The 12638-nt window shown below is 40.2% G+C and overlaps 1 protein-coding gene across 4 annotated transcripts in view; it reads right to left on the bottom strand.

The window, feature by feature from the left end:
* Nucleotides 1-12638, bottom strand: part of adgrl3.1 (adhesion G protein-coupled receptor L3.1) — a 653616-nt gene that overhangs the window by 138341 nt on the left and 502637 nt on the right. For all 4 annotated transcript variants that reach the window (XM_060840056.1, XM_060840071.1, XM_060840064.1 and 1 more), the window contains 2 exons: nt 8140-8430; nt 5649-5752 (listed from right to left, as the gene is read on the bottom strand). In XM_060840056.1, the coding sequence (XP_060696039.1) occupies nt 5649-5752; nt 8140-8430 (395 nt within the window). The remainder of the gene's footprint in view (nt 1-5648; nt 5753-8139; nt 8431-12638) is intronic.

Raw genomic sequence — 12638 nt, 5'->3', positions numbered from 1 at the left:
CTGTGAAAATAGTGAAGGTCTATTTCAGGAATAGCACATCAGGATTCAGGCATCAGCTGCCATTTTTACGATCATGGAGAGCAGTTCCAATTGCATAGATATTCAGGCCTCAGTACCTGACAATTGATAGTTGGATATAAAGATGCAGATGACATGACTTTTATGAAGGAATGAAATAGCAAAGACTTAAAATGGTCAAACACTGTGCATTTACTGTGCCTAGTTAATATGAAGCAACATAGAGTCATACACAGCATGAAACAGACATTTCGGTACAGCTTGTCCATGCTGATCTGACAAACCAACGTGGCCTAGTCCCAATTGCCAGCATTAGGCCCATATCCCTCAAAACCCTTCCTGTTCATATACTCATCCAGGTGACATTATTGCACTGTACCACCATTATGTTCCGTAACTTTTATTCTACAAATTTAGCATCTTACTCAGCCTTCTTTATATCTAATTAATTAATTTGAGAGGGGGCAGAAAGGATTTACAAGGATGTTTCAGGGACAGCAGGGTTTGAGTTATGAAGAGAAGCTGAATAGGTTGGGCCATTTTTTCCCTGGAGCATCAGAGGCTGAGGGGTGACCTTATAGAGATTTATAAAATCATGAAGGGCAAGAATAGGGTGAATAATCAAGGTCTCTTCCCCAGGGTCGGGGAGTCCAGAACTAGAGGGCATAGGTTTAAGGTGAGAACGGAAAAATTTAAAAGGGGTTGATGGGGTAACTTGTTCACGCAGTTGGTGGTGCATGTATGGAATGAACTACCAGAGGAAATGGTGGAGACTGGTCCAACTTGTCCATGCTGACTAGATATCCCAACCTAATCTCGTCCCATTTGCCAGCACTTGGCCCATATCATTCAAAACCCTTCCTATTCATATATCATCCAGATGTCTTTTAAATGTTGTAATTTACCAGTCTTCTCCACTTTCTCTGGCAGCTCATTCCATACACACACCACCCTCTGCGTGAAAAAGTTGCCCTGTATGTCTCTTTCATATCTTTTCCGTCTCACCCTAAATTTATGCCCTCAAGTTCTGGATTCCCCAATCCCAGGGAAAAGGCTTTGCCTATTTACCCTACCCATGCCCCTCATAATTTTGTAAACCTCTGTAAGATCACCTCTCAGTCTCCGACGCTCTATGGAAACAGCCCCAGCCATATAGCTCAAATCCTCCAATCCTGGTAATATCCTTGTAAATCTTTTCTGAACCCTTTCAAGTTTCACAACATCTTTCTGATAGGAAGGAGACCAGAACTGTATGCAATATTTCAACAGTGGCTTAACCAATGTCCTATACAGCCGCAACATGACCTCCCAACTCCTGTACTCAATACTCTGACTAATAAAGGAAAGCATACCACTATCCTATCTACCTGTGACTTCACTTTCAAGGAGCTATGAACCTGCACTCCAAGGTCTCTTTGTTCAGCAACACTGTAATATGGACATTTTTCAAGGTGTCATCATCCATTTCCCCACATTCTGTATCTTCCATGTCCTTCTCCACAGTAAAACTGATGCAAAATACTTGTTTAGTATGTCCCCCATTTCCTGCGGCTCCACACAAGAGCTGTCTTGCTGATCTTTGAGGTGCCCTATTTGCTCCTTAGTTACCCTTCTGTCCTTAATGCATTTGTAAAAACCCTTTGGATTCTCCCTTACGTTATTTGCCAAAAGCTATCGCAATGTCATATCCCCTCCTGATTTCCCTCTTCAAGTATACCCCTATTGCCTTTATTCTCTAGGGATTCACTCGATCTATCCTGTCTATACTTGACATAGTCATCCCACATTCCCTATACCTACCTGCCTTTCCTTTCAACCTAACAGGAATATACTTTCTCTGGCTTCTCGTTATCTCTTGTCTGAAGTTTTCCCATTTTCCAGCCATCCCTTTACCAGTGAACATCTGCCCCCAGTCAGCTTTTGAAAGTTCTTGCTTAATACCATCAAAATTGGCCCTTTTCCAATTTAGAACTTTAACTTTTAGATCTAGTCTATCCTTTTCCACCACTACCTTAAACCTAATGGAATTATGGTTGCTGGTCCAAAAATGCTCCCCCCACTGTCACCTCAGTCACCTGCCTTGCCTTATTTCCCAAGAATAGGTCAAGTTTTGCACCTTCTTTAGTTAGTACATCCACATACTGACTCAGGCAATTTTCTTGTACACACTTAACAAATTCCTCTCCATCTAAACCCTTAACACTATGGCAGTCCCAGTCTTTGTTTGGAATGTTAAAATCCCCTACCATAACCACCCTATTATTGTTACAGATAACTGATATCTCCTTACAAATTTCTCAACTTCCTGCTGACTATTAGGGGTTTATAATACCATTAAGGTGATCATCCCTTTCTTATTTAACAGTTCCACCCAAGTAACTTCCCTGGGAATGTATTTCTGGGAATATCCTCCCGAAGAACAGCTGTAATGCTATCCCTTACCAAAAACGCCACTCCCCATCCTCTCTTGCCTCCCTTTGTATTCTTCCTATCGCATTTGTATCCTGGAAATTAATCCTCCTGAGCAGCTCTAGCAAATCCCCCTGTCTGTATATTAATCCCCTTCCAATTCAGGTGCAACCCATCCTTCTTTTACAGGTCATTTCTACCCCAGAAGAGATTCCAATGATCCAAAAACATGAATTGTTCTCCCATACAACAGCTCTTCAGCCACACATTCATCTGCTCTGTGCTCCTATTCCTACCATTACTAGCTCGTAGCACCTGGAGTAATCTAGATATTGCTACCCTTGAGGATCTCTGTTTTAAATTCCTGCCTAACTTTCTATATTCTCCCTTCAGAATCTTATTCTTTTCCCTTCTTAAGTTGTTGGTTCCAATGTGTACAATGACCTCCTGCAGGGCCCTCTCCCCTTAAGACATTCTGCACCCTCTCTGAGACATCCTTGATTCTGGCACCAGGGAGACAACGCTCCATTCTGATTTTTCGCTGCTGGCTACAGAAAAGTCTGTCTGTGCCCCTGGCTAGAGAGTCCCTTAACACAATCCATCACTTGGAACTCAAAGTACCCTTCATTACATTAGAGCCAGTCTTGATACCAGAAACCTGGCTGTTTGTGGTACATTCCCCTGAAAGTCTATCACCCCCAACGTTTTCCAAAACAGTATCCTTGTTTGAAATGGGGATAGCAGCTGAAGACTCCTGTACAACCCACCTACCTTTCCTGACTTCGTTGGAATTAACCCAGCTACCTGACTATACCTGTGGCTTTTCTCCCTTCATCCATCAGACTGCCTAGCTCTTGTAAATTCCTCATTGCCTCTAAGTGTCGCTCAAACATCCATTTGATCTGACAGGATTTGCAACCAACAACATTTATTGCAGATATTATCCTCAGTAACCCTTCAACTCTCCTAAAGCTCCCACATCTGACAAAAAAGAGCATATCACTCTATGGAAGGCCATTTTGCTCCTTCCAATCTAAAGACACAGATAATAGCACCAACCTATTGCTTCAGAAAACACTGCTCCAGACTTACCTTGTTATTGTTTCTGTTATGGGTCTGAAACCCATAATCTTTTGATTTCAAGGCCATGTTATACCACAAAGACAAGAGTGGCAATTAGCTCATGTCTACAACACCTACAACATCGCCATTAAAGAAAAGTGAATGCTTCTTCCAGCAGAAAATGAAAACATAAAATGTTGATTGTTAAACTTGCATCTTTTATAATAATGTCAGCAGACTCTGGGAATGTCAGACAGAGAAATCTTGACAATTTTTCAAGTACCAAAACAAAAATAAACTACTCAAGGGAATCTAAGCTGAAATAATTCAGTTTATTAAAGCTGGACTATTCTCTTAAACTAAGTCAGATATGCCAGTTGCAGCTTTAAAACAAACAGGAGATAAACACCTCTCCGATTCTCCCAACAACCTGACTAACTTATCCAGCTTTCAGGGAATCCTTTGTCATTTTGGTCTAATGAGCAAACAAACTGAACTGACACAAATTATACCACATTACCACAAAAGCATGCAGGCAAAACAAAGCCTCAAACTAAAAAACTTCATGGTGAAAAGTCCCATCTGGTCTTCATTTTCTAATAAAAATCAATTTACAGCACCACTGCACATTACTAATATGGATTCAAGACAGAACAGATAGTTTAATTTCACCTCATTTTTTATCTGTGAAAAAACTCTATCCCACATTTTAATGCTTCTTAATGCTGATGAATGTTTATGACACATTAACATTTTTAAAAACAGCTGAAGAAGAACTGAATGTATTCAGATATCCACAAAATGAAGGCGCTTATGGTACAGCTCATTAAGTTTCTACAGATGGCAGCAAACTGTGACACGTATTTAAAGGGGCTCTGTTTTAGACTAATCAACAGGCTCAAAGTTATATTTCTATGAAGCAACATGGAAGCCACTCATTAAAAATTTTAAAGTATCTTTGTTTTTATATTTTAAGTTAGGCATTTCAAATTATGCAAGGAGCAGACCATTATGAAATAAAAATAAATTTCTGGCAATTAACTGCAAGTCTGCCAACAACTAGGAGGAGGAGAAAAAAGAAAGGTAAATTATTCAGGTTGACAACTTTTAATCTGAACTGAGTTGCTTGATTTCCTGGGTCGTTCAGCGTTGTTTAGTACTTATTTCTGATTTCCAGTATCCACAATATTTGGTACTTCCCGAGTTTCATTGCTTTCATCTCGTGGCCGATGGAAAAATTTCCATAGCTTTCATTTTACAGGAGAATGGGAAAGTATGATGGAAACATTCACCAGAAATCTGCTCCTCACCCAGGCGAGGGATGGAATCTCCCAGGATGAGAAAATAAGGTGGGTGGGGCAGTTTGTGTGTGGGAGGCGAAGTATCAGCTTTCTGACAGTGGGATGAAAGTTGGGAAGTACGTTGGCAGTCGATTAAAAATGGAGTGTGGTTCCTGACATTAAGTCAAGAATAAGCATGTCATGTATATCCATGAAAACACATGGTTACCAGATTGTGACTAAATCAATGGCAAATGAGAAACATGTGCCTTCTGATTTTTGACTGATTAAAAGTGGCATGCAGGAAACAATGTAGTCTTCCTGCTGACTTTGGAGGGAGTAGGAATTGCATGAGGAACTTGGTTGGTTCAGGGGAAGAGGAAGGGAAGTTGTTGCATTAATCTTGCAGCGGCCTGGACCAGCAGATGACCACATCATCATTGATGTGGTCAGGTGGCCAATAGCAGAAGTGGCTAGGAATATGACAAACAGACCTTGATCACCACAAGTACCAGCATAGCCTCTGGTTTTCTGCACGATTAGCTTAGCCCTTCAAATATGTGTTGCTAATTGTCTGGCCACTGTTTGGATGCACACAACCAGCTGTCCTGGCTCCAAACGACAGTCATGCTTACTTCCAGGTCCACTATTGGGATGTTCATCGCTGAAACAATATTCCACCCTGCACTTATCTTCAACATTTGCCTGGTTCTTTCCCCCCAAAAAAGGTCCAAGGTCCATCCTGTAACATTCCAACCATGCTGAACAAATTCTAACCAAAGAAAACAATGTCAAATTACGAATGGTCACTTAATGAAAATATAAATTCTGTATGAATGCAAAATGAAACAAAAAAACACATTAAATATGAAGACTTACTCTTTTCGACAGCAAGTTTATCCATGGAGAACTGCAGTTACTTAGATCTGGACCCAATGGATCCCAGAGTCCTTCAGGTGATAAGCATGAGTAGGTGGCTATACCTATAAATATTGAAAGATTGTCAAGTACATAATTGGAAATAGATTTAATGATCAATTCCCTCAAATTTGCAAATTTCAGGTATTTCCTTTGTTATAGAGTTTCAAATCATTAATGAAGGGCAATAGAATTCCATCTGCTGGGTCACTATGATTACTAACCTTAGAAAGCTTTTTATCCAAGAGCAATGTAGTATACATATTAATTCTTACCTTGGGGTAGAACGTAGAATGGGACAGAATTCTGCCAAGTATGAGAACAGAGTAGTGCTAGACTAACTCCCAAATTGAAAAATATGTTGAAAATTTCTCCCCTCCCATCCCCTATTCCCCAATTTTTTATGGTAGCAATCTAAATTGACTACCAATTTTTAACCACCTGTATTTAATAATGGGACCATGCATGGAATAAAACACTTTATTCTAAAAGGGCAAACTTAAGATGACCACAGTGATCTCCTGACTAGATTGTGTCAAGCTCATTTATCCAATAATAAGCAAGAATCTGCTTGAACTGAAATTAGTCTCATCATTAAAAAAGAATTTAAACTGAGATCTGTATCTCCTGGTTAATGCACATCTTTCTTGAAAGTAGGTCAAGTGTTGACTGAGAGTAGGTTTGGTTGGTAGAGACTGAATGGGCCAAAGGACCTATTCCATACTGTATGATTTTAGGATTCCATATTGGGATGAATGTGGTCTGCTTATTATCCAACTTGTGAAAAAACAATAAATCCAGACATGGGCACAGAGGAGTGAACCATATTTCAAAGAATAGCCTTTGAACAGAGAGAAGAAAAATGGATTGATAGCAGTAGCACTAGAAGAGTATTTCAGTTGAAGTTTCTCTTAGCCCCTTAGAACAGAATGTTTAATGAAAAGCAAATCAGAGAAACATCCATTTACCAAGAATTCAAATATCTATAAATGTCATTACTGTGGAGGATGCAAGTCATGTTTCAGAGGTAAAGCTCACACATCAAGGACTCTATGGACTTTGTAACTGCATATTCAACCAAACATTCTCCCCTTTTAAAAGTTTATATGTACATTTGTGTATGTTTGCGTTTGATGTCACATTTTATTATTTTTCTGAAGATGAATAACAAAAACTCATTTTTCTTTCACTCTAGAAAAGTCTAATTGGCTCCTTCATTTGCATCAGGTGAACTACGTGCTAATTAAGTGTGTTATGGTTATGAACAAAAAAAAAACCTTTTGTTACAGCCAATTGAGGGGGTTAAAAAAAGAGAAGCCAATTCATCCCTCATCATCGAATCATATTAGACTTAATTCATCTGATCATACCTGAGATTATTTGCTGCAGAACATTAGTAACCTATAGATTGATTGGTGCATGTCATAGTTCATCAATCTTTGGTTTTCAGTATAGTTGCTGTGAAATATTATCATCAAAAATGAAAGACTATGGAAACACAATCATATTGTATAGCTCTAAAGATTGGTTACAACAGGGAATGGCTCAGTTGGTGAATGGCGTTCTCCAAAATTGAAACTGAGGTTGGAATCAGACCTATGACTAATTGAACAGAACCTCACCATTTGAGTGTTCACAGATTGTGAAACTGATCAGATCAGGAATTAAGTATAGAAGCAAGGAAGCCCTTCTGCAGCTGTACAGGGCCCTGGTGAGACCGCACCTGGAATATTGTGTGCAGTTTTGGTCTCCAAATTTGAGGAAAGACATTCTGGCTGTTGAGGGAGTGCAACATAGGTTCACGAGGTCAATTCCTGGAATGGCGGGACTACCTTATGTTGAAAGATTGGAGTGACTGGGCTTGTATACGCTTGAGTTTAGAAGGCTGAGAGGGGATCTGATTGAGACGTATAAGATTATTAAAGGGTTGGACACTCTGAAGGCAGGAAGCATGTTTCCGCTGATGGGTGAGTCCGAACCAGAGGACACAGTTTAAAAATAAGGGGTAGGCCACTTAGCACAGAGTTGAGGAGAAACTTCTTCACCCAGAGAGTGGTGGGTGTATGGCATGCACTATCCCAGAAGGCTGTGGAGGCCAAGTCTCTGGATATTTTCAAGGAAGAGTTGGATAGAGCTCTTAAGGATAGCGGAATCAAGGGTTATGGGGATAAGGCAGGAACAGGATACTGATTGAGGATGATCATAATGAATGGTGGTGCTGGCTTGAAGGGCAGAATGGCCTACTCCTGCACCTATTGTCTATTATCTTAGGTCAGAGCACACATCACACTTTATTAGTGTTAAAACCTTTTTGCATTAATTACAATCAAGCAAACAGAAGATAACTCTTATGAAGTGAATCATTTACAAGAAAGTCAGAGTTTAAAATTTTCAATCTATTCAATAACACTAGTGGTAGGGGATCAACTTAAAATTTCAACATGTTTCTTACCTATTGTTCCCAGAGGACACTGTCTTTTCGCCGTCTCGCCTGGTGGAGTTTTGGGCCAATATATGTCACGTTTGTCTGTGGCTTCACAACATTCAGCACCCTCTGCAGGAAGTTGTGATGCTTTTGGTGTTTTAGTGGTGGCCCCATGAATCACTGGAGGATTTTCCAATGCTGGAGTTGTTGTGGTCTTGATACTCTTTCCTGAAACTATTGTCGTTGTGGATATAGTAGTGGTCACCTTAACATTGGGACTTTTTGTAACTTCCATGACAAATGATGAGGATGTTGATTCTGAAACAAGGATCCAAAATTATGATTATCAGTCGGAGAACCAGCATTAAAGCACTCATCTACAGAACTGTTAGTTTTATGGTGACGAAATAAGAGAAATTTTATCTGATTACACGGTGAACTGGCATTCATATCAAGAGCATGGAGATCCCATTTGTGAATCCATACATTAATGGTCAGACACTTAATTTTACAGTCAAGGAACAAATTGAATTCAATTTCACAATGGGGATATAGCACTTTTCACATGATAAAACATTCAAATCAGGACATAGAAAACATAATCTGACTCCTAGCCATGAAAGAAGACATGAAAGGGCAAATGATCATAAGTTTGGTTAATCAAGTAGATTTGAAGAGCAGTTTAAAGAAGGAAAGTGAAATAAAAGAGACAGAAAGGGTTAGGAAGAGTAATTCAACACTTTAGACTTTAGTAGCTTAGTGCAAGGCTGCCAAAGAAAGAACAATTAAAAATTAGCATGTAAGATGTTCAACCTGCAGATATCTTACAGGGATGTGGACTTATAAGAGAACACGGAGATAGGGATGAGCCCACGAAGGAATCTGCAAATAAAGATGAGCATTTTAAAGTATGAGCATTGGTTAAGTAGAGCCAATGTAGGTCAGTGATCACAGGGTGACAGGTCAATGGGACTTACTGCAAGTTAGGACACAGGCCAATCTCACTATAGATAACCACTAGATCATCTCAAGTTTACTGGGGATAAGAAAGGGAGTGCATTGGAAGAATCAAGTCTAGTTGTAACAGAAGTATGGATAAGGCTTTCAACAACACATGAGCTCAGGAAAGAGTGCCGGTGCAAATATGTAGCTGGAAACTCACCTCAGGGTCAAAGAGGTTGAACAGTCTGACAATCATAGAGTCTCAGAGATGTACAGAACAGAGAAAAGCCTTTGGGGGCCCCCCAAACAGAACAACTGCTTGACTATTTGAATACCTCCCCATTAATAAGCACTTGGTTAAAAGCCTTGGCACTACAACTGCTTACCTAAATAATTCTTAAATATGAGGGTTTCTGCCTCTACTACCCTTACACGCATTGACTTTCAGATTCATATTATCTTCTGGGTGAAAAGACTTTTCCTCCCAGCTCCTTTAAACCTGCTGCCACTTCCCTTAAATCGAGGATTTCAGGCCTATCCTTTTCCATAACAGTCTAATAGAGTTATGATTATTATCTGCAAAACACTCATCCATCGATACTTCAACCACTTGCCCAGCTTCATTACTTAAGTTTCAGTCTAGACTGCCTCTCTCTTGTAGGGTCTTCTACATCGTGACTTAAAATGTTATGCTGGATGCATTATGAAGGGCTTATGCTCGAAACGTCGAATTCTCTATTCCTGAGATGCTGCCTGGCCTGCTGTGCTTTGACCAGCAACACATTTGCAGCTGTGATCTCCAGCATCTGCAGACCTCATTTTTTACTCGCATTTTAAGAGTACCTGAGTTAATGTTAGGGAAACTGAAATCTCCGACTGATACTAATCTATTACTTTTACACTTCCCTGTAATTTGCGAACATATCTGCTCTTTTATTTCTCTTGTACTGTTAGGTGGCCTCTATGCATTCCCAGCAACGTGACTGTTCCATTTTGAGTTTTAGGTTCTATCCACATGGCTTCATTTGAGGACCCTTCCAGGATGTCATCCCTCCTTACTGGACAAAATTGCAATACCTCCTCCTCTTTTTGCTCCTTCCCTGTCTTGCCTGAAAGCCCTACATCCTGCAACATTAAGCTGCCCATCCTGCCTCTCTCAGTGTCTCAGTGACAATAATGATTTCATACACCTACATTTTAATTTCTGCCCTCTACTCATCTGCTTTGTTGTGAGACTCCTGGCTTAAAATAAATATCATACAACATTGCCAAATTCCCTTGCACCCTAACTGGCCGAGAATGTCTATGTCTTCCTGACTCACCTGCTGTGACTTCTAAGTTTGGCCATTCATGCTGCCCTCCTGAATACTCTTTCTGGATTCTAGCCTTGTCAAGGGAACTTAAGTCTTCTCCAACAGTAGGTGTACGTGAGTAAACCTCCCTGAAAAGATGCTGATTCCATTTCAGTTCAGGTGTAATCTATCACCTTAAAAGGTCCCACTTATGCTGATAAATGGTCCCAATGTCCCTGTTTTCTCCACCACTGGATAGTTATCACTGACAGGGATGGGGTCAGTAGCCATGGATTGGAAGTTTGTGGTGATCACTGAAGACAGTTGGGTTTGGTCTGCTCATTGGAAGGAGGACATTTCTTCTCAACCAGATGTTGGACAGTTTAGAGTCAGAGGGCTGTTGTTAAGAGAAATGGTCGTTAATTAGAGGTAGGTGTTTTTGGTGTGTGTGCAAAAAACTGGCTTGCAGGAGAGAAATACAAGGGGTCAAGGATACATCCTTCAGGGAGGTAACGATGGAAACCTGGAAGAGAAGCATTCTCTGGCTACAAGGAGTCAGATAAGAATGGAACCACGTGAGCACAGTATTAAAGTGCTAGATGGCAGTGGAGAAATTTTGCAAGATGATGGTGCAGGTCTTACACTAATTACACAGTACAATTTTCTCTTTTCTCTACAAAAACAGCAAAAGGGTATAAAAGATGAATTGTCCTTCAATACGCTGTGAAAGTATCAGGCCAGTAAAGAACCATTTTACTTAATGTGCACCTAAACAGACAACATGCAACACAATATCCCAAAAAACCTTTTGGTCTCAGCCTGACTGACAACAACAACTGTTGATCAAGGTGGGATTAGTGCTGTAGATTTATATTAAATCACAGACTCTGAACAATATTACCCCCTGGTAGTTGATTTTTTTTATCAGTCAGGGAATCAAGGGTTATGGGGAAGTCATACACATGGATGTGGATGTGAGAAATGTCAGATGAGCCATGATCCTATTGAATGGCACAGCAGGCTCAAGGGGCAGAATGGCCTACTCCTGTTCCTATTTCTTATTGTCTAATAACACATTAGCTATTATATTGTCTCTCTACTCAATGACTAAAATTATTATGCTGTCTTGATCAGAAAAAAAATCAATAAAATTCATGGAAACAATTTTATAAATTCTTATATGGGTTAAGGCATCACAGGCTGAGCTGAAATGTATTGCCCATCCCTAATTGCCTAAAGGGCAGTTAAGCGGCGACCACATTACTGTAGATCTGGAGTCACATCTAGGCCAGACCAGGTAAGGATGGCAGGTTACTTTCCTAAAGATCACTGGTGAACCCGATGGGATTTTCCGAAAAATTAACAACAGTTTCATGGCCATCAATCCAGGATTTGAACCCAGGTCCTCAGAATATTACCAAGACTGATAGTCCAGTGATGATGTGATTAGACCATCACCTCCCAAAACAATTTTAAAAGCTGCTCCTTCAGGTTTTCAGTGTTTCATATACTTCGGAGTTTATGTTGCAGATGATCCTGAAGTACACCATAGATAGTGCAAAGAGAAAGGTCTTGCAAGATGACACTGCATTATTACACAATTCTTTCTATGCATCATATAGTCTGTGTCCCCATACAGCCAGAGCTGGATAACATCCAGGCTTTGGGAGACAAGTAGCATGCAACATTTGCATCACAAAATGCCAGACAAAGAGTGCCACCAATTAGAGAGCATCTATACATATCCTGTCAATATTCAAAAGCAAAACCATCATCTGGGAGGGAGCTATATGGTGTTACCAGTGACCAGAAATTGATCTGGACTATTTATATAAATATCTTGGTCAGAAAAGAAGATGCATCAAATAATTCACCTCTTAATTCTTCAAAGACTGCCCATTATTTCCAAGGCATAAGTCAGGAGTATGATAGAATATCTCCACCTGCCTTGATGGATACAGCAATGCTCACAAAACTTGACACTATCCAAGTTAAAGCAGCCTACTTGACTCACACCTCCTCCACCATCTGCAGCATTTATCCCCTCCACATACTGGCAACTCCAGTAAAGCATAAAGTTTTATTAGCATTATCCGCAAGATGCATAGCAACTATTCACCAAGTACTCACCAACACCTTTCAAATCTGTGACCTCTATCACCTGGGAGGGACAAGGGCAGCAGATGAAAGGGATCAAGATTACCTGCATGGTCCACTCCAAAATACACATTGTGACAGTGAAGTAAATCTTCATTCCATTGACATCACAGAATCAAAGTCCGAGAACTCTCC

The sequence above is a fragment of the Hemiscyllium ocellatum genome, chromosome 2 (genome assembly GCF_020745735.1).
Source record: "Hemiscyllium ocellatum isolate sHemOce1 chromosome 2, sHemOce1.pat.X.cur, whole genome shotgun sequence".
Taxonomy (NCBI): domain Eukaryota; kingdom Metazoa; phylum Chordata; class Chondrichthyes; order Orectolobiformes; family Hemiscylliidae; genus Hemiscyllium; species Hemiscyllium ocellatum.
Note: the sequence above shows the minus strand (reverse complement) of the source record. Positions and strands in the feature narration are given on the sequence as shown.